The 23712-nt window shown below is 33.5% G+C and overlaps 2 protein-coding genes across 3 annotated transcripts; both read left to right on the top strand.

Annotated features, from left to right (window-relative positions):
- The first annotated feature begins 3983 nt into the window (after positions 1–3983).
- On the top strand, positions 3984–8731 carry LOC144548730 (S-adenosyl-L-methionine-dependent methyltransferases superfamily protein). Its single transcript, XM_078297456.1, has 9 exons — positions 3984–4209; positions 4405–4519; positions 4885–4932; positions 5250–5472; positions 6154–6241; positions 6555–6620; positions 7506–7574; positions 8068–8166; positions 8460–8731. The coding sequence occupies exons 1-8, from the start codon at positions 4084–4086 to the stop codon at positions 8155–8157; spliced, it is 825 nt and encodes a 274-aa protein (XP_078153582.1). The 5' UTR covers positions 3984–4083; the 3' UTR covers positions 8158–8166; positions 8460–8731.
- A 3863-nt stretch (positions 8732–12594) lies between these two features.
- Positions 12595–19962, top strand: LOC144548479 (DNA-binding protein). Of its 2 annotated transcripts, XM_078297164.1 has the most exons (13): positions 12595–12894; positions 13184–13252; positions 13587–13676; positions 13881–13964; positions 14105–14269; positions 15089–15276; positions 16578–16650; positions 16730–17041; positions 17525–17731; positions 18003–18106; positions 18390–18534; positions 19353–19487; positions 19674–19962. In XM_078297164.1, exons 1-13 carry the CDS (start codon positions 12697–12699, stop codon positions 19848–19850), a joined length of 1947 nt encoding a protein of 648 aa, XP_078153290.1. In that variant the 5' UTR covers positions 12595–12696; the 3' UTR covers positions 19851–19962. The 2 variants fall into 2 exon arrangements, with proteins under 2 accessions (XP_078153290.1, XP_078153291.1); XM_078297165.1 differs by lacking the exons at positions 19353–19487; positions 19674–19962 and adding an exon at positions 19086–19193 and having other exon boundaries at positions 12611–12894.
- The last annotated feature ends 3750 nt before the right edge of the window (positions 19963–23712 follow it).

Genomic DNA, 23712 nt, shown 5'->3' with positions numbered 1-23712 from the left:
CAAAAACGTAGCATGAATGGGTCATATCGGTGTTTTATCAAACAATTTAATATTTCTAACGTCCGAGTTTCAATGACTATTTTATAGATTACCAGCACATTTTATAAAAATGACTCAAATTTGATATGCATATTATATAAGTAGTGAAAAACATATATAACATTTGAATTTTTTAGTTTGCATAATAGTTTCTAAAATATTAAATGAATATAGCATAATAATAATAATAATAATAATAATAATAATAATAATAATAATAATAATAATAATAATTATATTATTATTATTATTATAATAAGAGTAAGGTTAAAATGTGACATTGGTTTTGTACTTCAATTATACCCCATATTTTATCTCTGTTTTCAAAGTTTAAATAGTCGATCTAAACTGCTCAACATTCATTTAATATGTACAAAATTTTATATTAAAATGTGATCAGAGACCAAAATTTATATTTTTTTGAAACTTTTTACTCTTTTTTAATAAGTACAAAATCACTGCATTTGAACCATTTATGTAAAAAAAGTAAAAATATTAAAAAAAAAGAGAAAATTTATAGTGTACCGGCCAATACAAACTTTCAAAATAGCCAATTTCTCCATAAAAACACCATAATATCCAATATCCCCATAAAAATTATAATTTATTTCTTCTATCCCCATTTATTTATTTAAGCTTATATTTAATTAATTTAAAAATAAAATTGACAAAAATACCCTCCTCTCATTTTCAATATATACATAACTTCCGAAATTCTTCAGTCACTTATAGAGCCGCGCCACCTCTCCGAAATTCTTCAGTCACTTATAGAGCCGCACCACCGATTTTTTTTATTTATATCCAAAAAAATATATAAATTTAAAAAACTAACCAAGCCGCTTGTTATTTTCCAAAACTATCCAAACCGGAAATTTTTTTTCTGGTTTCAATACCAATTTCCGGAAATTGGATCCTAAATCCGGAATAATTTTTTCCGGATTTAGGATTTCTTTGTTTTTTTTTTTTTTTGCTAAACCCGCCTCAAAAATTCAGTTTAAGTTTTCGTTCAACGGTAGGCATTCAACGATCGGTATTTTCAAAGTTTTCAAAGTCCAAACAGTCGATCCAAACCATTCAACATGATGGATATTTTAAAATGTGCTTGCAGATCAAATTTTACATTTTTCTAAATTTTTTTACTATTTATTAAGATGGGTACAAAAATTCAATGGTCTGAATATAGATAGCGATTTTGTTAAATACTTAATAAATAGTAAAAAAATTCAAAAAAATATAAAATTTGATATGCAAGCACATTTTAACATATATATTATATTATATATACATATATATACATATATTATATTATAAATACGTATACATATATTATATTATATTATATATACATATATTATATTATATATACCTATACATATACATATACATATACATATATTATATTATATTAATTTTTCTTACGGTCATAAAAAATCCGGCATGAAAAATGTTGATCCGAATTATTTGTAGCAGTCTTTCGAATAAATCAAATTATATAGTATTCCATCTATTTTTTTTTAAAATATATTAAATATTTGTAATACTTCAATACAAAAAAAATAAATAAATTATAAATAAAAACTGAAAAATGAAAAAAAAAATTCCTATAAAAAAAATTTCCTAAAAAAAAAAATCCTAAATCCGGAAAAAATTATTCCGGATTTAGGATCCAATTTCCGGAAATTTTTTTTCCGGAAATTGATATTGAAACCGGAAATTTTTTTTCCGGTTTGGGTAGTTTTGGAAAAAGATAAACGGTTTGGTTAGTTTTTTAAATTTATACATTTTTTTGGATATAAATAAAAAAATCGGGCCGCGCCATTAACAAAAGCTTAGTATTCTATAATATGCTTGGTCCAGGGAACTATAAAAAAGAAGGTTGGCACCGAATAATTATAAGAGAGACTAAATTGAAAACAAAAGAAGGGAATGAATTGCTTGCTTGGCAGCATAACTCGATCGTGGCATCAACTAGCTTTTGCAAATGACAGAAAATATATACTTCTCTTCTCCTACTTAAACAAAAAAAAAAACTAATACTTCAAATATTTGCAAGCAATATATAGCAACTATTTTTTTTTGTTTTGTTTTACTAGTAACACATGGCTGTGTTAATTAACGTGTTTGGAAGGAGAAAAAAAATGCCAAATTTTCTTTGGACTTTTTGGGTAAAGCTACGGTGCTATGGGTTGCATAGAGACCTACGGTGCTATGGCTCAATATTTCTGTTAGTCTCTAACTATTTTTAGTTAACTTCTTTAAAAAAATAAGTGAGGATTTTAGGCTAGCAGCAGTAGCCAAACATTTAAATTTGTTACCGATATTTTTATTATTATTCAACATTAAATAAAAAATATCAAATATATTAAGCAAAACTAGGTATTTTTAAAAATACTCAGACCGTTCATAATAGATAGATTAACATTTTTAAAAATACCCAATTTTACTGGATATGTTTGATATTTTTTTATTTAATATTGGATATTAAAAAAATATCGGAATTTGTTATGTCTATAAATATTGACTAAAATAATATTAGCTCAAACTATCTAGTTCACGGGTTCAAATAAATAAAGCTTGTTATAAAATTACCTAGCCCTAAATCAATGCTCCAAAAGGTTCAAATAAGTGAATCTCGTCTTTGATTTTCTATGCCTTATTTTTCACATAAATTTTACCCGTTTCTCAATCAAATCATTTTTTCAAACAAAAACGCTAACTACAAAAACTCTCTGGCCCGGTGGTCCCTACTATGCGCTTTGCCTCTGCCTCCACTCCACATCAGATGCATAATTTTATTTCATTTATTATAACTTAAAACAAATTATTTTTTTTTCATTCAAATTTCAAACTCACAACTTTTCATATTAGAGAATATGCATCTTTACTACCAAATTAAAGATTGATTATAAATTGAAACATTATCTTTTGTCAAATTAACAAATGAGTTTGCCCCCACTTCCTGACAAAAACTCTGAATCCATCTCTGAATATAATTAAGGTCATAAGTTCAAAATTTCGATAAATTTTTTCTTATGAATAATAAATAGTTGGATGAGTTTACTCTAACATTTACTCTGAAGAAAGAAAACCTCTACTTTAGAGGTACTTTCTTTTTAGTACCTCTAAATATAAAGGTGATTGTTGATTGTTGATTACTATTTAGTGAGATCTTCTGCATATATATATTTTTTTTGGAAGCATTAAACAAACAAATAGAAGTAACATTCTAGAGTAGGAATTGCAGCGAAGAAGAAACAAAGAGACAAATGAAACAAGTCTCCAAGATTACGCAAAACCTATCTTTAGCAGTTGAATTTGTAGACAATACAATAAAGCATTTTTTGGCTGCCTTCGCCTTACATCGTTGAAACCAAGATGTAACACAATTATAGGATACTTGTGCATTATTACAGCTAAATAAATTCATACTATGACTTCTTTACCCTTTTTGGGCCCACTTATCACTTTTTTTAATTGATTCATTTGAATTCATACAATTGCTTTTTTTTTTTTTTTTTTTCTAACTTTAAATTGGAGAATTTCATAGGACCTGTCTCTGAAGTTATTCCAGGTTTCTCTACCTTATTTAAGAAGTTACGCATTTATTCCGATGGTCTGATAAGTCTTTTCATTAATCAAGTTTTAAGAACAGCAGCTATTGGACGAGATCAAATAAATTAAAAAAAATATGAAAATGTTCTTTTCAGATGCAATCTTGCATGAGGTACTAGTTGATGGGCCTTTATGGGCCCTCTATGAATTTCTAACGCAGGTTGATTGAGTTTACATTAGCCTGTTCTCAGCTAAGCCCATGACACCTATTGTGAGATGTTTAGGATCGTCTGCAATCATAAAAAGACCTAATGACCCATCTGGCCGTTTATCTGAGATCGTGCGGTTTTCATTGCCCTAATCATACTACCACTAGTATGTTGTGCGGGAGATTCGGAAATTGCCGCCTCGCCAGGGTTTCTCTCTTTCCTTGTTCTTCCCCAGTTCCCTTCTCCCGCTTTTAAACAATCGAGCTTGACTGAGAGAGAAATAATGGCCACAGAGCCAACTAAAGAAGAAAACGGAGCTTCATCGAAGGGGAAATGGACAAGTAACAAAAAGCGCAAAGAGAAAGATGTCTTCATCTATGGCAACTACAAGAGCTACTATGGCTATCGGGTTTTCTTCTTCCCCTTTCATTTCCAGCTAATATTTATCGCAATTTCTCCATATTTTTCTCACACTGTAATGAAACAACAAATTGAATCGAAGCAAATGATAATATCTCTAGTAGTGAGGTTTAGGGTTTATAAAAAGGAATTTGAATGGAAAAACTGGAATAGAAAGAGTAAAACATTTTGTTTGATTGAGCAGATAGACCGGAATACAAAAGAGGATCCAAGGCTAGCTGTATTTAAGAAAGAGTGGTTTGAAGGGAAAGATTGCCTTGACATCGGCTGCAATCAGGGGATAGTTACTATTGCTATTGGTAATTTACTGTTCATCACTTGCCTCCTATTTTATGTAGAAATTAATTGGCTCAAATCTAGTTCTCCCCTTTGGTTATAGAGAACCTGTCCCCCTTTTTTTGGATCCCAAATCTGCTGTAATGCAAGGCCAGTGAACATTGACCCTGAAATTTCTGCAATCCGAATCCAGCTGTCGAACTGTTTCGAGATGCGTGCACGGAAAACTAGCTGTTTCGAGATGCGTTCTCGAAAAAATTCAATGGCTGGATTCGGGATTGCAGGGATTTCAGGGTACTGTTCACTGGATTCGGGACTGCAGCAGATTTATTTCCCTTTTTTTAAGGAATTAATGCAAATTTTTTTTTTTTTTGGAATCCTGGTACAGCAAAGAAGTTTAGATGTAGAAGCATTGTTGGAATTGACATCGATGGAGGTGAGCTTCCATTTTTCTTAGCTCCTGTTCTTACTTTTATTTTGTATCATATTCATCTTGGATAATTTATAACCATTTTCAAATGAAAATAACAAAAAAACCCTTACTTTTGTAAGTCAATTTGGGGGGGGGGGGGGGGGGGGGTGGTTCAATAGTAATTTGGGTATTATGTACTTCAATTTGAGATAAGGGTTCCTATCAATCGTTCTGTCTTGAGGGTTTTGTGCAGTGTTTCTCGCTCTTAAAAGCATTAGAAAATTTTATGTTAACTGTTTTTTACAACTTGATAAAGACTAAAGACTCTTAATTCGTACCAGGTTTGATTGAGAGTGCTCACTGGAACTTAAGAAAGGCCTCCCGGCAAGTGAATTCAAATAAAACACAAGTTAAGGGCTTTTCTGACAATGCTGATAATCCTTCTTCAAAAGGAGAAATAAATGTTGATGAAGAAATGGATCCGTTAAAAGTAGTCTCATTTCACCGTGAGAATTTTGTAGAGCATCTGCATGTTTCATCTGAGAAGTATGATGCAATTGTTTGGTAAGCTCACCTTTGTACTTTACATTTAGGGTTCTATTTTACAAGTAAAATCCAATATCTTATCCCTACTGTAAAATTGAAGCAAGAATAAGATCAGTAAACTGTGCTCTGGACCGTTTAAACTCAACTATATCACTTAACACACTATCTCTTACAAGCTTGGAAGGGCATTGAACACTTTGCTTGATTCATGTAACTTACTAATTTTAGCATTTGAAATTAATGGCTCTTATCTTGGTAAAAACAAGCATTTAATGGAATGCCTTGTGAAGCCCAATGTTATCGATGAGTATTTGGAAATAATCTCGATGACTCAAACTGTTGAGGAATAGTTTATAGTATGAGAAGAACTATAATTTATAAGTATGGGAATGTATTAGTGCAGTTGCAAAGAGAAAAAAGTTAGATAAGCGCCCAATTTGATCACCATGCAGACAAAAGATTCATGAAGTAGATTGTGATTTTCAAGTTGTTCAGCCGATTGTGGTTTTTCAGCATTACTGTCTGGTATTGAACCAAGCATTAACTTTTTTTCTTTTTTAAGTTTAGCAAATTTTCGTTTGGTTGATAGAAACTGTGACAAGTCTTAAAATTATTTTTTATCTTGTTTTCCCTGGATATTCTATTTGTCATTATCGTGAGTTTTACATATGGATTATGAGATCTTTTTTGCCTATGCAGCTTGAGTGTTTCAAAGTGGATCCATTTAAATTGGGGAGATGAAGGAATTATTACCTTGTTTGTTAAAATTTGGAGACTTCTTCGACCGGTATGTTTTCATTTCTTGAAAGTACTTATTTATATAGCATTTAGGAACTAGCGGCAGCTTATGTAAGTGGTCAGGCACAAACAAATTGGGTAAAAGAAGGACCTGAAACTAATCTACCTAAAAGGAACTTGCTCTCTTTAATAATTATACAGTTCTCTTTAGTAATGGTACCGGCTGGATTATACCAGTAATGATTATATGACTGATACATTAGTAAAGTGCAAAACAAAGTTCAATTATGATGATTTTGAGATTTGCAAATTGGTCCATAGACTTTGTTATAATTTTTGTACTTTTGCTTCCGTGCTGCTAGGGTGGAGTATTTTTGCTGGAGCCTCAGCCTTGGAAATCATATAAACAAAACCGACTGGTTTCTGAGGTTAGCTATCTCATCTTTGATTCTTTGTTCTCCTTTGGAAGAAATATTTCAATGGGTTAATATCTAATGCACCAATAAAAAAAAAATTTGCCAGTTTTCCCATTATAAACATCCTTTTTTCTATCCTTTTTTTTTTTTTTTTCAAACCTACCATAGACTTTTTTTTAAACATTTAATTGACCATTGTTACCCTTGCATAAAATGGAGATATCCATTATTTTCTCTAATATTACAAAATAAGAATAGATTAATCTCTAAAGCTCGGGTTAATGAAACGTGAAAGCAGGATGCATCCAAAAGTTAACAAATTAATTTACTCGGGTCAGATTAATGTTAATTAGCTGTGCCAAAGGCATTCCATCTTGAGCACCATGAATGAATTGTTGTATCTGAATCGGAAATATACAGAAACTGTTAATATCCTTCAAATTTACCGTTGTACTGAATCAGAATATGTTGCCATCATCAATTCTGAACCCTCTATGAGATGCATACATACACATTAACTGATGGATTCAAATTTGGAATATCACATGACATACATTTTAGCGGTTCAACATATTTCTTTCAGATGTGGGTCATTTATTCTTTTTTTGTACTGTTCAAAAAGGTAATGGTGTCCATTTTATAAGGGTAAAATTGTCAATTAAAATTTTAATACTAAATCCGTGGCAGGTTAAACAAGTAGTGGGGATAGAGAAAATGGCTATAAGATATTTTTTATTTTTGATTGGGAAATTGGCAATTTGAAAAAGTTTTTATGGGCATTAGAAATTAGTCCTATTTAAATTTACTGTTAATAACAAGAAGAAATCATTAATCTCTTCTCCATTTGGCTATATTTCATTTGATCTCAACTGATCCTGTTGTGTTTTCTCCTTTTAGACTGCCAAGGCTAATTTTGAAAGAATATTTTTGCATCCAGGAAAATTTCGTGAAATATTACTTGATAAGGTACTTCTTTTTCTTTTCTGTGTTCTAAGGGGTTTCTGTAGAATGTACTGTGTACTGAATCTGAAACCACAGTAAGACTTAGAATCAGTTTACAGTCAATTCATTACTGGTACACGTATGATGACAAAACCTGTTGAGTTTTTTAAAAAGAATAATGCTATATTAGTGATGTTGGATCAATCAAATTTACGATTTTGTATTGTACAAATTTGTTACTCAAATTGGAATTCATTCCCTAAGTATTAAGCTAATAGACAGAATAAACTCAAGTATTCAAATTTCGAGAGCAATACATGTCCTGGTGAAATCGCTTATTCTTTCAATCATCACGTGCTGATGTATATAGAGATCGTACCAGTAGCACCTGAGCACAGTTTCCTTATTTTGTTTTAAAAGTTAATCCAAAGGTCTCAAACTTATCAGGTACTGCTAAAGTAAAACTGGTACTGGTAACATGCCCTATAGTTGAACTTACTGCACATTATTTTTATAGATTGGATTCAGATCAGCAGAAGTGATAACTGACAAGTTGACTGGTACGGTGGCTGGATTTGACCGCCCCATTACAGCCTTCTACAAGTGAATTAGTAAGGTAACTCTTGCTTGTTTTTACCTTTGTTACTTAAAGAGTGTTTTTTTTTTCCTTTCATGTTCACTCACTTGGAATTTGAAATCCAAAATATATACTGCTCCAGAACTTCACAGCTGCAATTTGATTTTTTATTACAGGTGACATTGTATGGGAAATTATAAAAATGTTTTTTTTTTTTTTAAAGGTTTTTGTTGATGAAGACTAACATTTATTTTATATGTGTGATTATTTTAGATAACTTGTAAATAATATTAATTGTTCCTTTTGATCTAATTATTGCCCTTATTATGCAGCTTGGGCTGTATAAGGTTCAAATTTTTGGGAACACGCATGCTTCAAAAGGTATAAATTTACATATATGGTAGCTTCTCATTTGTGAGAGTGAAGAGTCGTGTATCAGTGCATTGCAAATTTTAGGTAGCATTTTTTTTTGCAAAAAGCCCCTTCCTAAATTTTGTATTGATTCTGTTCCCAGGTGAATGAAATATTTATAAGAGAAGCTTTTTGTCAATCGGTTAACTGCTAACTCACAATCTAAATATCTCCAGTACAATTTTTCACACAATATTCGACTATTGTGAAATACATACTTGGTTTTAAAAAGTATACGCCTATGTATTATTTTTGCATTTTCAAGTTCAAATAGTTGACCTGTTCAACATGTTCTTCATATTAAAATGTGCTTGGAGATCAAATTTTACATATTTTTGAAACTTTTTACTAATTTTTTAGAATTTTTGAAAATTACAGTTTTATTGATTTCTAAAGGCCGATAAAGGAAATGGAGACTATTTAAACGAGTAAGTTACTAAATTATAAATGAGTAAGTTTTAAAATTATATTGTATTTATTCGTTGAAGATATGGTATTATTCATCAATTGTCCTGCATTTATATCATCACAATATCATTTAATAAGTCTTATAAAATAGTAATTTAAATTATTATTTGATATTTATTAAATTATAATATAATTTAAAATCTTTGCTCGTTTAATTAGCAAGTTACTCATTTAATGGTCTCAGCAACCTTTGTTCTTTCTTTTTTTCCTTCATCATTCTCAAAAATTAACAGAAGTTTATGCAAACCAAGAAATCTTAGGGAGTTATAAGCTTTTAAATAAGTTATTCAACTTTTTGTAAACAAAAAAAAAAAACACTGAGACCCCGTAGTTGGGGAATTCACATCCTCTCCAGAAAAGGGAATCTTTTACAATTAATGGATCCGGACCGTTATTTTTAACTTGGTACGAATCTGAAAGCTCAATAATATTGCTTCCTGTGCTAACCCGAATGCCAAACTAGCTAAGATTAGTGTTGTAAATAACGATATGTGGTTGTCGAACGGATAGAGTATCGCTAAGAGATTAATCAAGAATAATTAGTCATAATTGGAAATAATCGGTTGATTAATCGAAAAAATTCATGATGATTTAGTCACTGCCAATGGCTAATCGGCCTAAATGGAGGCTTGATTTAATCTCAAATCGTAAAGTGAAGGAGATTCTCTACAGTAAAGATTAAAAATAATAATTGTTGACTCAGCCACTAAAGAGAAATTAAAAGTTAATTTGACTAGTGTAGAAGTCTGAAAATCAAAATAAATTTAATTTCTATTTAATCTTTAAGCCTGGTTTTAATTTCTTCTCCATTTTACTAACATATATGCTCTACCCTTTTTTTTTTTTTTAAACTTGGAAGAGATTTTCAAGGGAATATATGCTCTCTACAGTACTTAAAAATGAGAATGAACACGTATAGCTAATATTAATGCCACGTATCCATCCATTCATACATCAAATGGAGAGAATTTATGAGGGCCGGCCAAATCTTATATGATCTAGGTCTACCATATATGAGTGCCATCTCTCCAAGCAAGATAAGCACAAAACAAAGTGCCCTCTCTTTCCCTCCCTTTCCTCATCCAAGAAAAGAATCCTTCAAACAATTCCAAAGTACAAAAACATATCACATGCACAAACAATATCTTTCCAAATATCTGATCAATTATGGCATGTATCGGCTTCGTCGGGTGCCCTCACCGCACCGTTGGTAGCTACTTTGTTCTGGCACTTCTCATGCTATGTGGTATCATTTGCATAAGATTCCTTCTTTATGTTCTTACGAAAGTTTGTTGTGAAGAGCGAGATACAACAATGGCGGGAAGAGAAAGAGATATGAGAGAAGTTAGAGAAATAAGAGAAAGAGCGGCGTTGGAGGAGGCGATGCATTTTGTATTTCGCTTGTATCCTCCTCGGATGATGCATCAAGACCCTGAAATTCAAAATGCCAATCGAGAAGTCACTGAGGAATGGGACAGCAAGCTGGTGATAAGCGCGGGCGGAGACCATGTTTCCTCCATTGCCCGTCCTTGCCCGTTAAACCCTCCGAATGAGGATCCCAATTAGGGTTTTGGAATTTAAGGAAATGCATGCATGTAATTGAAGGTGCATAGTTTTCAGTTAGATATATTGCCATTTGCAACTAGGTAGTAAAGCAAATAGGACCTTGAGGGTTTGTAGTTGTATTTTTATTTCAGGTTTCAGATCATTTTATTATTGTTAATTCAGAGTTTGTTATGTTGTTCTGGATTGTGATTGTGAAAGGTTTATTTAAGAAATTATTTTTTTTGCATAGAAAGGTTTGTTTGATACTTTGATCCCATTTTTTAACAACACATGCAGGGGCAACACCCAAATTCTTGAATTGGAGACCATGTTATTCGACACGTTAAAGACATTGACGGAGCTATTTTTGCTCCACGCAACACATTGGTCATATAATTTTTCATCTGTCTCTATGGTTGTGCACTGCGTGAAGTCAAAATAACTCTGTCAATGATTTTACCTCTATCAAAGGTACTGAACAGTATAGGCATAGAAACACAGTGCCGGAAGGCCTCGAAACCGTCACCGCCGTGAGGTAATTAAAATCAATAAATGCCGAGCTAGCGGCCTGCGAGGATTTATTGTGTAAGCTGGCTCGCATCGACAACGTCTGACCAAATGTAATGAACCATTAATTATACAGTTTATCATTTTAAATTACTTTGTTTGCTGAATATTTGAACTTTAAAACTGAAATTCTAAGGTGCATCTCGGTTAATTAATATGGAAATCTTTGTTCATACAATTATTTATGAATTGACAAGATTTTACCAGTATCCTTTTTTCATCATTTCTGGTCTTTTCAGACCAACTCAAAAACACAATTAGGCCTTTTTTTTCTACAGTTGAAATTGCACATAAATATAAAGCCCATGATATAATGGGTTCCAAATAAGAACACATTTTTTCTCTGGTATTTGGGCTTTAATAAAGCGATCAAAAAGCCCAATAAAACAGAACGCTAAACAGTTCTGAATAGTACGGAACACCCTCCGACTTCATATAACCTAAGGTACCTCATTCTTAGTTTGAATCTGGTCCGTTCGTTATATACAAACACGAATCTTAATACCTTGTTTGGATGGAGAGTAGAGGGAGGGAGGGAATGGAAATGAACAAAAACTTTCCATTGAATTGTATTTGGTTGATAAAATTATATCGGAGGTGAAAGGTTTAACCTTGTATCATTATAATTAATAGAATCGGTTTCTCTCTCAAATTGGAATGTAACGGATGAAAAGAAATTTTGTTACAAATATTTTTAAAAAAAATGACACAAAAGTCCAATCATATATCTTACATATATAATTCTCATGCAAGATTTTTTTTTCTCAAACCTACAATAGTCACTAAATTTCTCATTAACCTCCTAAATTTTAATCAACCAAACAAGAAATAAGACGGAATGGAAAGTTAAATTTGTTTTTATCTCATTAGTTGTCAAAACACGAAAATATTAAATATGTTAATCTTCCTTTCTATTCCATTCCATTCTCTTCTATTCTTTACCTCCCATTCCTTCCTCTACTCTCCATCCAAACAGGATGTTACATACTCGCATTCTGATCGGACTTTGGGGGGCACGCTCCTTATATACTAGCAGTTTAGCACTAAAACAATGCATTACCTCCGAGGAAATGAACCGCAGGGCCAGTATTATTTATGCTTTGAGATTCGTGCAAAAAGATTTTAACGGTTCAAATTTTCCACAAATAAACTCAAAATTTGTGATATCTCAGGGGATCCGAATTCCGAAGTCACATCCCCTCAGGTTACCTGATTGAGTTCAATTGAAACGGGCGGTCAGAGATATCGTTTTTACTTGGCACAAATCTCAAAGCAAAAATAATCGAATAGGCACCGACTGAGAGTAAATATGGGTCGTCCGTTTCAATTGTGTTTTAGTCAGGTACCTGGGAAGTACGGATCAGCGAATTTCAGTCTCCTGAGGATAAAGTGTTAAATCTGAACCGTTCTTTTTAATTGGCACGAATCTGAAAGCAGACCCCATAGTCCGTTTCTTTAGACTGTACGTCAGGTACCTTGGGGGACACTACAAACTCGCCTCCAGGCTCCAGGTTGGGTTTAGTACTACTTTAGTCTTTATAGAAAAACGGAGGGAGAGAAGCGAGGCCGGGAGAGGAAATGGAGGGGAGCAAAAGGGGTAAGCCCGCCTCCTCCTACAGCTCAGTGCATCAGTTCGTGTCTGTGGTTACGCCTCTGATCGACCTCGAAAAGGAGGCGGAGATAGCAGCCTCCATAGGCTCCGCCGCTTCAAAGAGCCTAGAGCTCGCTCAGAAAAGAGGCTCCGTTCTCTCCAATCTCAAATGCTCCGATGCTCAGGTTTCTCCAACAGAAAAAAAAACTTTTCTATTTATTCATTATTTGGGATGTGAATGGAGAAATCCAGTCGCTGATGAAAATCATAATCTTTGCTAACACAACAAATTGCTATAAAGCTGTTATTTGGTTTTTGTATTACTGCACTGCACTGGTTTCTATGTAGCAGAAAAAAAAGGAATTTATTTTTAGAAGAATTTTGAGTAAATAATTTGCTGAATTGGAAAATTCCATGAATACCCCTGGGAAACCTGAAATTGAATGCTTTAATGACAATTTGTGTACTTTGTAGACTGGATTGATGGGAAAAGCTCTTCTTGAGTTCCAGTCTAACAAAGGGGATGTTCTTCCCCCACACAAGGTATTTCTTTTGTATTTCTTCTCTATTTTTTGGTGCCTGATTATTGTGATTTCTACTATTTTTGGTTCCTACTATTTGCATAGAAGAGGCTAGTAATCCATATTTGATACTGGCATGGAATGAATATATTTTGTCTGCATATAAATCTTCTCATTAGGGACTGAATTGATAAATTTGGTATATATAGTGACCAAATCAGATATTGGGGCCTTCAGGGAAAAAGCTGTAATAGGAACTACTTGGACATTTACATATTACTCCTTTATTTTTTTTTAATATATTAAAATGCCTTTGTTGTGGGATGCTTGATTGATGGTTACTTTTACTTTTGTAGTTTGGAACGCATGATGTGGTTGTACTGAAGCAAAACAATGCTGACACTTCAGCTGCTTCCCTTGGTCAAGGTGTAGTGTACCGTCTGAAGGTAATATATCTAAGCGAGGCCTCTTTCTGATCTCTCTATTTTTGTTCTTTTAGTTTTGGTGAGTAATGTTTCAATTCAGATTGCCCCAAGTTAAACATAATTACTCAATTTGACCCGAAGTTAGTTGCTTTGAGCTAGTACCAGATGTTTAGAACTGACTCAATAGGAACACACTAATTGCATTTTGATTATTTTCATCAACAGGATTCTTCTATAGTAGTTGCTTTTGATGAGATACCTGAAGATGGCTTAAATAGCCCTTTACGTCTTGAGAAGGTTGCAAATGAGGTACTGCCTTTTCGTCAATGCAACAGTCATATCATATTCTACCATGGTGCAATTATTTCAACACTTCAGAAAAATAATCAATTTCTAGTTTTTCTGAAAGGAGCTTTAATTGATAATTACTCAGTTGAAATGAAAATTAGGTGACTTATAAGAGGATGAAAGATGCACTCAACCAACTTAGCATGTCTGTGCAAAAAGGACCTGCATCAGACTTGATTCCTGTTTTATTTGGAGAAAAAGAACCTGCATTTCTCAAGCAGGCCCCCCAATTTACTCCATTTAATAAAAATCTGGATGATTCTCAGGTAACACAACTTCCAATTTCATAAACCCAGACTTTGTTTTTTGCAAGTGACATTACCTTTCCTTTGGGGAAAACTTTCATCAAACCCTCTTTTTTTGCTTTTCTGGTAAATTAAACTGTAAATTTATGGGTTTAGAAGAAACACCAAATTTTCTTATGTTTGCAATTTACCTATCCTTTTTTTAGGATAAGAACCCACGTATAAAAACAAAGGGTAACTCAAGCAACAATGGTTATATTAGTCCTCAGGTTTTCATGTTGCTTGATTGACTTGCATCTATGCTTAGAAATCTAGGTTGATTAAAAAGTTAAGGGTAAAACTCTCAGTATCAACAGATGATACCTTTTCTTTGCACTAAGCATTGCTGGTATTATTGGCATGTTTCTCAGAAAATGTCTTGCCTTAATTGCAATAGTGATAGTTATTGCTTGTTATTTGCTTGTTATCGGCATCCTCTGGTACCTCCCTTTATGTAAGATTTGTTAATGTGTAGATGTGCAATGTGATTAACATGGTACAGGAAACCATTAAGTTTACCAACTCATTTTAGTTTTAGTGTTGGAAAGTAAAGTTGATCAGAAATAGGGTCAAAGTTGTCATTATTTAAAATAATATATTTTTTTATTAAACTATATTCAACTAAGCTAACAGTTTAATCTCAGATTATCCCAAAGATGTCATCTTTTCTTGCACATACAAGCTTGTTGTTTACACGTACAGTATGTTATTTGAGTGTAATTTGCAAAATCCCTTTTATTGATTACCATAAAGAAAGATCGGTCTGTCTCGATATTAAGAAACCTTCAAATGGCATTTTAGAAAGCTGCTATTAAAAAGGCATTGGCATCAAAGGAAGTGTTCTTACTTCATGGCCCCCCCGGGACAGGGAAAACAACTACTGTGGTGGAGATGATTTTACAAGAAGTAAAAAAAGGATCCAAGATTCTTGCCTGTGCTGCTTCAAATATTGCCGTTGATAACATCGTCGAACGCCTCTCCTCTTACAAGTACTCTTTTAACACTCTTGCTAGAAGTTTGCATATTAGACAGGAGGGTTCAAATGCCTCATTTTTTGTCTCCCTCATGCCTCCATATTTAGAACTGAAATAACTTATACTGAAATGTAAATGTCAAAATGAAACTGTTAGATATGATTTATATCATTTTTTCTATGCACATGTAAAAGATCACGACATTTCGATCTTGTTTTGATTAGTATGAAGAGCTTGCAAAAATACACAGATATGGATAAATTATGGACGTTGATTTGTATAAACCCAAAATTGAAAAGTGATAATATTTTGTGTGCAATCACATCTAATGGTTTCATTTTGGCATAAATTTTATAATTTTTGTTATTAGAAAATTAAATAATGGAGGCATTTGAACCCTCATTAGACAGATGTCTCGAAATTGCTTAAGTTTAAACCTTCCATTTTGGTCCTGCCCATCTGTACCATTTTTGGTGCCTACGAAATTTCCGAAGTCAGTTCTCATGTGAAACTCATGCTTGTGAGATATATTTTAGTTGAAAGTGACTGGTTCCATGTGAGTATGTAACTGGTGATTAGGATTTCATTTATCTTTTGACTCAAAGAAATGATACAGATCATATTTGTATAAATATAGAGTGACTACTAACCCTGAGAACCAAAATGGAAATGGGTGATAATTATTAATTAGGGGTCTTTATGTAATGTACTGAAACATAGCTCCTGACTTTGTCTCCCTTTCTGCTATCATCAAATTGTGAAAATGATTACCAAAACACAAGCATTATTTGCTTCTACTGGTACAAAAAGGTAACAAGAACCTTGATGTAGTTTTTTTTTTAAATTTCCAGAATTCTCACATGTCAATGTAAGGTTTTGATAGCATCATTGGATATATTTCTTCATGTCAATCTCCTTTGGAAGCTAAACCCTGCCTTGTACCAGAATTATCATCTAATATACTGGAATTACTAGAATGGTCTTTTGGACTTGAGCTTATTATCTGTAATGGCAGACAAGGGTAAAAGTCAGTTGGGTTGGGTTGACTACTTGCGGTCTAAAAATATTGTGTGTTAAAAATCAGGTCAGACCTGACCCAACTCTCCAACAGCTCTACCTGTTAAGTTGTCAGTTCAGTCTAAGTGTCTAAGACTTATTTGGGTCAACCCAGTTGGGTCAGTCTGCCAAACTTCGAATGGTTCTGAGTATATATGGAGTCATTCAATTTTTGTATATATAAAACCTTTTATAAGTTTTTGTAATGAATGGAATGCTAATGAATGTACCACTTGTATACTTTTTCGTACTTATGGTAGGGTAAAACTTGTGCGAGTGGGACATCCTGCACGGTTACTACCTCAGATATTGGACAGTGCACTCGATGCTCAGGTATTTATAACTGAAACCACAATTTATTTTTATAATTTAAGTTGATTTTTTTACATCTTTGTTTCTGAAACCTAAACAGGTTATGCGAGCTGATAACAGCAGTTTGGCAGCTGACATTCGCAAGGAAATGAAAGCACTAAATGGAAAACTTCTGAAAACAAAAGATAGAAATGCTAAGAGGGAAATCAGAAAGGAGTTACGAAATCTTGCTAAAGAAGAGAAGAAGAGACAACTGCTTGCTGTCGCTGATGTCATAAAAAATGCTGATGTCGTGCTGACAACATTGACTGGTGCCGTTTCGCGTAAGCTGGATAACTACTCATTTGATTTAGTTGTTATTGATGAAGCCGCTCAGGCACTTGAGGTTGCTTGTTGGATGGCTTTACTAAAGGTCCAATTCAGTTCATTTTCATTTTTGTGCCTTTAATTAAGTTACACATTTTGGCTTAATTTTATATTAAGGTAATCTTATTCTACCAGTCTATACCATAACCGTCGGAATGTAATATAGGAGACAGTTGTACATGTACAAAAGCATATTAATATTATGCTTGCCCTGTCATATGAGAACTATCATGTATACCCCTGCAAAGTATTAATCTCACATATGCCCCCTATAAAGCATGGAAACAAGGATCATATCAACCCTCCTACCCAGTTTACTTCAGAAGATAACTAAAGAACTCTTGTTTGTTATTATATGCAAATGAGGAAGAAAAGATGTGTAAATTGAACATTTATAAAGAAATAGAGGGGTAGGAATTGTATTATATCTAAATACATTTTGGATGGGTATGTAAATTTTCTGTGTAAATCTGTCTATTTGATGTTTTTCTTTTTGGTCACCTCCCTTGTAAAATTACAATAAAATCAGGGGTCAAGGTGTGTACTTGCTGGGGACCACCTCCAGCTCCCTCCCACTATACTGAGTGAGGAGGCAGAGAAAAAAGGATTGGGAACAACCCTCTTTGAGCGCCTCTCTCACCTTTACAGTGACAAAATTACCTCCATGCTCACAGTTCAGTACCGCATGCATGACCTCATCATGACTTGGTCCTCCCAAGAACTTTACCAGAACAAGGTTTCTCTCTCTCTCTCTCCCTCTTACATATGGTATTGGTCAGGTCAGATTGGACTTGATAATAGCACTAACAATCTGTGATCATTAATGTGATTGTTTATCTACAATTATACACCATAACAATTATGCATCACAGTTATGCATGACATAATTGACCCTTGCCTTGTTTGGTATCGAACCTCATCAGCATTGTTGAAACATGGCTATTTAATACCTCTGTATTTATTTTTCAGGCTGTTAACTTGTTTTGTAATGTTTGACTAATGTTTAGATAACAGCACATCCTAGTGTTGCAGCACATACACTTTACGAACTTGATGATGTGAACAAATCGTCTAGTACAGAACCTACTCTTCTTCTTATTGACACAACTGGGTAGACTTCCTTCCTCCCGCCTTCCTTGGCAACCTTCTATTATGACAAAAAGAATAGGATTGATTTAAGTGACAAAAAAATTGGTTTTTATTCTTTTCTATACACAGTAAAATCAATCCAATTGGATCTCGGTGATTTTACATGCAATAAAATATAATATGAGTGCAATAACAGGTCAGTTCAGGTTATGGCACACTGATCTGACCCGACCCAACATGGACCTGTTAATTTATCAAGTATTGTAGCTTGAAGTGTTAATTGATATATATATATATATTTGTAGGTGTGATATGGAAGAAAAGAAAGATGAAGAAGAGAGTACCTTAAATGAAGGAGAGGCCGAAGTCTGTGTGTCTCATGCGAAGCGACTTGTAGAGAGCGGCATCTCTGCTTCAGATATTGGAATAATTACTCCTTACAATGCTCAGGTTTTGTCTTTATTCACTTCGAAATCATCTTTCATTATCAAATGTATATAGTATATTCAGCATGGCTGTACTAAAATTGGTATCATTTGGTAATAGCTGTACCAAGTGTGCTTCTCAAAGTCCGAAAAGGCAATCAGAGCCTTACACTAAATTGAAATTGTAAGGAGATATGATAAGAGTATAAAAACACTCTCTCAGATTTTCTCTGGATACAATCACTAATTCACTATGAACAGCTCGGTCTGTTAAAATTTTATGAAATGTAGCATTGGAGGGTTAGGACCAATCATTCTAGTATCCAAATATTTTATCATTTACCAGCTGGTCCCTGAAGTATTTTTGTTTTCAATCTTGGTCCTTAATGCTCCAAAGTCTGCAGTTGTTGTGAGATATTTCTCAAGAAAAACTCAATTCTGTATTAGTGCTTGGCCTCTAGGCTCTTACCAGGGTTTCTGTTTTCTTTCAATTTTGGAAATGACCAAAGTGGAAACGTTGAAAGTTTATACCCTACACTTGTAAAAGAACCTTTTCTATATATACCCCCAAGGTAGCACTGACAAGGATATCAATGCTCTGCATGACACTGCATGACATTGATATGACATGTCATTTTGATTCGATATATACTGGGACAAGCATGTCAGTGCCGTGTCCATGAACGCGAGTGTCAGACACAAGACATGGCATGATTCTAAGTGTCCTTGCTACACGCTTACCCCAGTTTTTATTTTATCGAAATACTGGAATTGAAAAGCATACTGCATACAACTTGTAGAGCAAAACCAGAGACTTTATATGATATGGTATGGTCAGTGCAGGTAGTATACCTCAAGATATTGAGAGGGAAAGAACCGAAGCTGAAGGAGGTCGAAATTTCAACAGTAGATGGTTTTCAGGGCCGGGAAAAAGAGGCTGTTATTATATCTATGGTTAGATCCAACTCCAATAGAGAGGTATGCATGATGCGTGAACTTTTTATTGGACAAGGACACGGGTGAAGTCTAGTTCAACTTTGCTATGGAGTTCCTTGTTCATTACTAGAGGCATTTGTGATAATTTTTTTTATATTTTGTTTTTCAGTAAAAGAGAATATTGCTAATAACATATTAAATGAATTTACAAGTGATTTTTTTTTGTAGGTGGGATTCTTGAGTGACCATAGGCGAATGAATGTGGCAGTGACACGTGCCAGAAGGCAATGTTGTTTGGTATGTGATGTAGAGACTGTCAGTACTAATGGTTTTCTGAAACGGCTAGTTGAATACTTTGAGGAGCACGGTGAATACTCAAGTGCATCAGAGTATACTCAAGCTTGACTGAGGAGCTTCTCTTAAATATTATTATTATTTTTTTAATTTTCTCTCAACTTTCTTATAATATTTTGTTTTTGTTATATTCATTGAGTATTTTATTTATAATGTTGGATGATGGAGTAGTTCAAATTTGATAACTAATGACTAAATTTAGAATGAGTGTGAGAGGGAGAGTAGGGAGGGGAGGGAACCGGGATTTGCGTAACGGGTTGATTAAAAACCTTTTACTTTAGTTCTTCGACACTTAAAATTGGGAAAAAATTTAAGAGTAGCAAGTGATTTCTTTTCTTACTCTCACTGGCATGCTTGGGATGATCTTGGGTTACACAACTAATTCTAAAACTTAGGTCAATTGTTCACTGATAATTTAAACTTGTACGTTAAATATTAAGATTGTAAAGGGGAGGAAAGGAAAGGGAAGGAAGGAAACACGTGGAAGTTTACCTCTGATACACTCTGATATGAGGGTGTGAAATTTTGCTATTTTTTTTTTTTTTTTATAGTTTTTGCCCTGTTCCCCTCTCCTCCGACCTCTGCCCCGCGCCCCCTCAATATTTTTGGTTCTGGAGCAAGTAAACTTCTCGATCAAGTTTGATCATGGGGCAATTCACCTCATTTCCCCTCTTCTTTAATTGAGAAGTTTTGGAACATGCCCTACGGAGCTTAGTCCCAGGCGTGTTTTTATCATAGGTTAAATGGGTTTTGTTATTTGGCATGGATACAATTGTAAAATAGATGAAAGGGTACAACATGTTTACAGGAAGGAGTCTTAATAAGGACTCGTGTTATGAATGTGCATAACATTCTATAGTTGTTATCATTGAAAATTGAAAAATGTGAGTTTCACTTTTTAAATAGTATGATACCATATACTTTCACAAAATTTGTATGTAGTGGGTGGGTTTAATGTTTTTATGTTTTAATTTGCTTGATGGATTGATGGTGGTTAAATGAGTTTGTTGTCTTGTTTTTTTTATTTGTTGGATGGATTGAAGTCGGATAAATGGATTCAAGCATATTTTGGTGTATTATGTCACCCTGAAGGTGTAGTATAAGTTCATTTAATGTCGTTATATTATGCTAATTTGGTACGTAATTTACTAAGCTAGATTATTAGTTTTTGTATGTGAATGTTCTCTAATTAAGTATAATCAAATTAAACATGTGGACCATTATTACATGGTACCAGGGGCAAATGGTACGTAGAAAGTATTAGAATTAAATAAATTGGTATCACCAATATTTATGGTGCTGTCATCTGTCAATTTTGTATCTATCATTTCCGTAACCACCAAATTAAATAACCACGAAAAAGTACCACCGTTCATGATACGCATGTACAAAATTATCACGCAATTAATTACCTATGTTGAAAAATACAGAAGATGATAGTACCCATGAGATTGAATCTGCATGTGGAATAATAGACACGCAAATAGAGGTGCTGCTTTTACCCGATTACCTAGATCCGATCCGGAACCGAACCGGATTTGACTCGGATCCAATTAATTTGGATATGGTATAGTTTAAAAAATATAACCGGTTAAATTATGAGTATGGTTACAAAATTAATAATTTAATATCTGACTCGGATTCGAATCGGAACCGATACTGTAATGGGTAGGACATGGGTTTCATTTAATTATCTGACCCATAACTAAATCCGACTCGATACCCATATAAATACCCGATAATATAGATATTAATAACTATTAATATATAAAAATACAACTTTGCATATTAATTTTTGCATAAGCCGTGGTGAGTCCAATACTTTTTTGAATGTGAGAAAATAGAATGCAGTTACATATTCGCTATATTTATACACATAAATGAATGCCAAATTTATTCCTTCCATAACAGCCGCATTAATATTTTAAATAAAATTTATTACTATGAATACATCATTCAATATTTGCCTTGATATCCTCTGCATAATAATAGAAATTTATTGCTCTCATTGATACGTCATTTCTACAAATTATTAGTATTTCATTCATAGATTTTGTAACCCATAGAAAAAGAAATCGTCATTTCTAATATTTTACTTTTTAAAAATTATATCTCTTATTTAATATTTTTATTTTCAAAAGGTATTTTCTCTCCATCTTGATTTTTTTGTGACGTATACCCGCTTCTGATCCGGAACCGCTCCGTATCTGAACCAGACCCAATAATCTACAAATAAGTTATGGGTATCTATCTACTCAGAACTGAAAGACTGGACCCGAAATATCTACGGATAGATAGGTATCCAGATCCAGACCCGATCTGAATTGAAACAGATAAGTGTATGGATCGAAATTTGGACCCGAACACTTTAAAAGTACAGGTCCAAATATAATAGTATCCAGACCCGACCCAACCCGATAGCACCTCTACACGCAAATTAATACCCATGAGCTAAAACACATTTTGTGGAAAATCATGCACAATACCCACAAGCTTGAACACGCACGTAGAAAATAGGCACACAGTTCACATCCACGACAAAAAACACCACTCATGTAGAAAAATATGCATGATGATAATACTCACGAGTTTGAATACGCATGTAGAAAAATAGACACGCGCGATCTAAAGCACTCATTAAAAAAATACGCACGATGATGCAGACACCCACAAGCATGAATACGCATATAGAAAATAGGAACGCAGTTTATACCCACGAGCTTACACCGAAAAATACGCACGATGATAATATCCACAAACTTGAATACGCATAGAGACAAATTAATTGATACGCAGTTAATTTCTACGACCAAAAATTAACATCAATGTGGAAACTGTGGTAACGACAGAGAAGAGATGGAAGTATCGGATATTAAAATAAAGCAAGTTAGTATCGGATATTAAAATAACCGTTGCTAGCTAGCTTTTCAAGTAAAATTTGGTTCTGTTCTGCTTCAATTACAGTTTACTCCTCTGTTGGAAACTTTTAATATATATGGCTTGAGATTGGAAAGAAATGTTAAGCTTTAATGGGCTTTATAAGTTTATATACTAGAGTTAGAATTGAGTTGTCTATCCTGGTATGTTATGTATTGTGTTGGAATTTTCGTATTGCACCGGTAAAATTCTGGTCCAGTTATACTTATCACTGCTTGCCGCCATCTGGATATGAACCGAGCTAGGTTTCCAACTACAGCCTGCTTAATTTCATGAAAAGCGAAGTAATTATTTTATTTATTCTTTCAGATTATCAAAGTCCAATTTTTTACTCAGCAAAGTAATTATTTTAATTATTTAACCATATTTAGCTCATTTATCACCTAACCTATTGATGAATATTTATTTTATAAAGTCTGCAGCTAAGAGGCTACTGTGTAGGGTGTTGGAACACAAATTACAGACACAATACGGAGAAACGAGGCATGTTGAACTTGTTCAGCTTTATGATACGGCACTCTATGTTGATGACACCAGTGTCGTCATTCTTTTCTTGGACAAGTTGCAGGAAAGCCGCATCATCAGTTAGAACCCAACCTGAGATGAATGAGGGCTAAATTCTGGAAATATATCCAATTTTGGAATTGAAATAAAGGCAGATTAATTGAACAATTGTCAATAATTTCTTTTTCTTTCTTTAAACTTTAGCTTTAGATTTTCTCTTTTAGCTCCTCAGTAAATATATCCAATTAATTTTGGAATTGCTAATGTAGAGACGTCAGTTGAATTGTTGAAATATATATAGTATATGCTCAAGTTTAATCCTTCATGCAATCGATTTTTCCTTGTTTATTTCAACAGTTCTCATTTGGTGACCAGGGTAAGGGTTCGTAAGGACAGCAATATACTTTTTTTTTAACCTTAATTATCTCTTTTTCCTTCACCCTCTCATTTCTTGCTTGTCGGACGTCTCAAA

The sequence above is a fragment of the Carex rostrata genome, chromosome 33 (assembly GCF_964058835.1).
Source record: "Carex rostrata chromosome 33, lpCarRost1.2, whole genome shotgun sequence".
Lineage (NCBI taxonomy): Eukaryota > Viridiplantae > Streptophyta > Magnoliopsida > Poales > Cyperaceae > Carex > Carex rostrata.
Note: the sequence above shows the minus strand (reverse complement) of the source record. Positions and strands in the feature narration are given on the sequence as shown.

Excerpts from the sequence above, each read along its gene's own strand:
- LOC144548730 (XM_078297456.1), top strand. The coding sequence starts at position 4,084 with ATGGCCACAGAGCCAACTAAAGAAGAAAACGGAGCTTCATCGAAGGGG. Across the intron at positions 4,520-4,884 it reads GATAGTTACTATTGCTATTG|CAAAGAAGTTTAGATGTAGA; the intron begins GTAATTTACTGT and ends ATCCTGGTACAG. Across the intron at positions 5,473-6,153 it reads AAGTATGATGCAATTGTTTG|CTTGAGTGTTTCAAAGTGGA; the intron begins GTAAGCTCACCT and ends TTGCCTATGCAG.
- LOC144548479 (XM_078297164.1), top strand. The coding sequence starts at position 12,697 with ATGGAGGGGAGCAAAAGGGGTAAGCCCGCCTCCTCCTACAGCTCAGTG. Across the intron at positions 13,677-13,880 it reads GTGTAGTGTACCGTCTGAAG|GATTCTTCTATAGTAGTTGC; the intron begins GTAATATATCTA and ends TTTCATCAACAG. Across the intron at positions 19,488-19,673 it reads GATCCAACTCCAATAGAGAG|GTGGGATTCTTGAGTGACCA; the intron begins GTATGCATGATG and ends TTTTTTTTGTAG.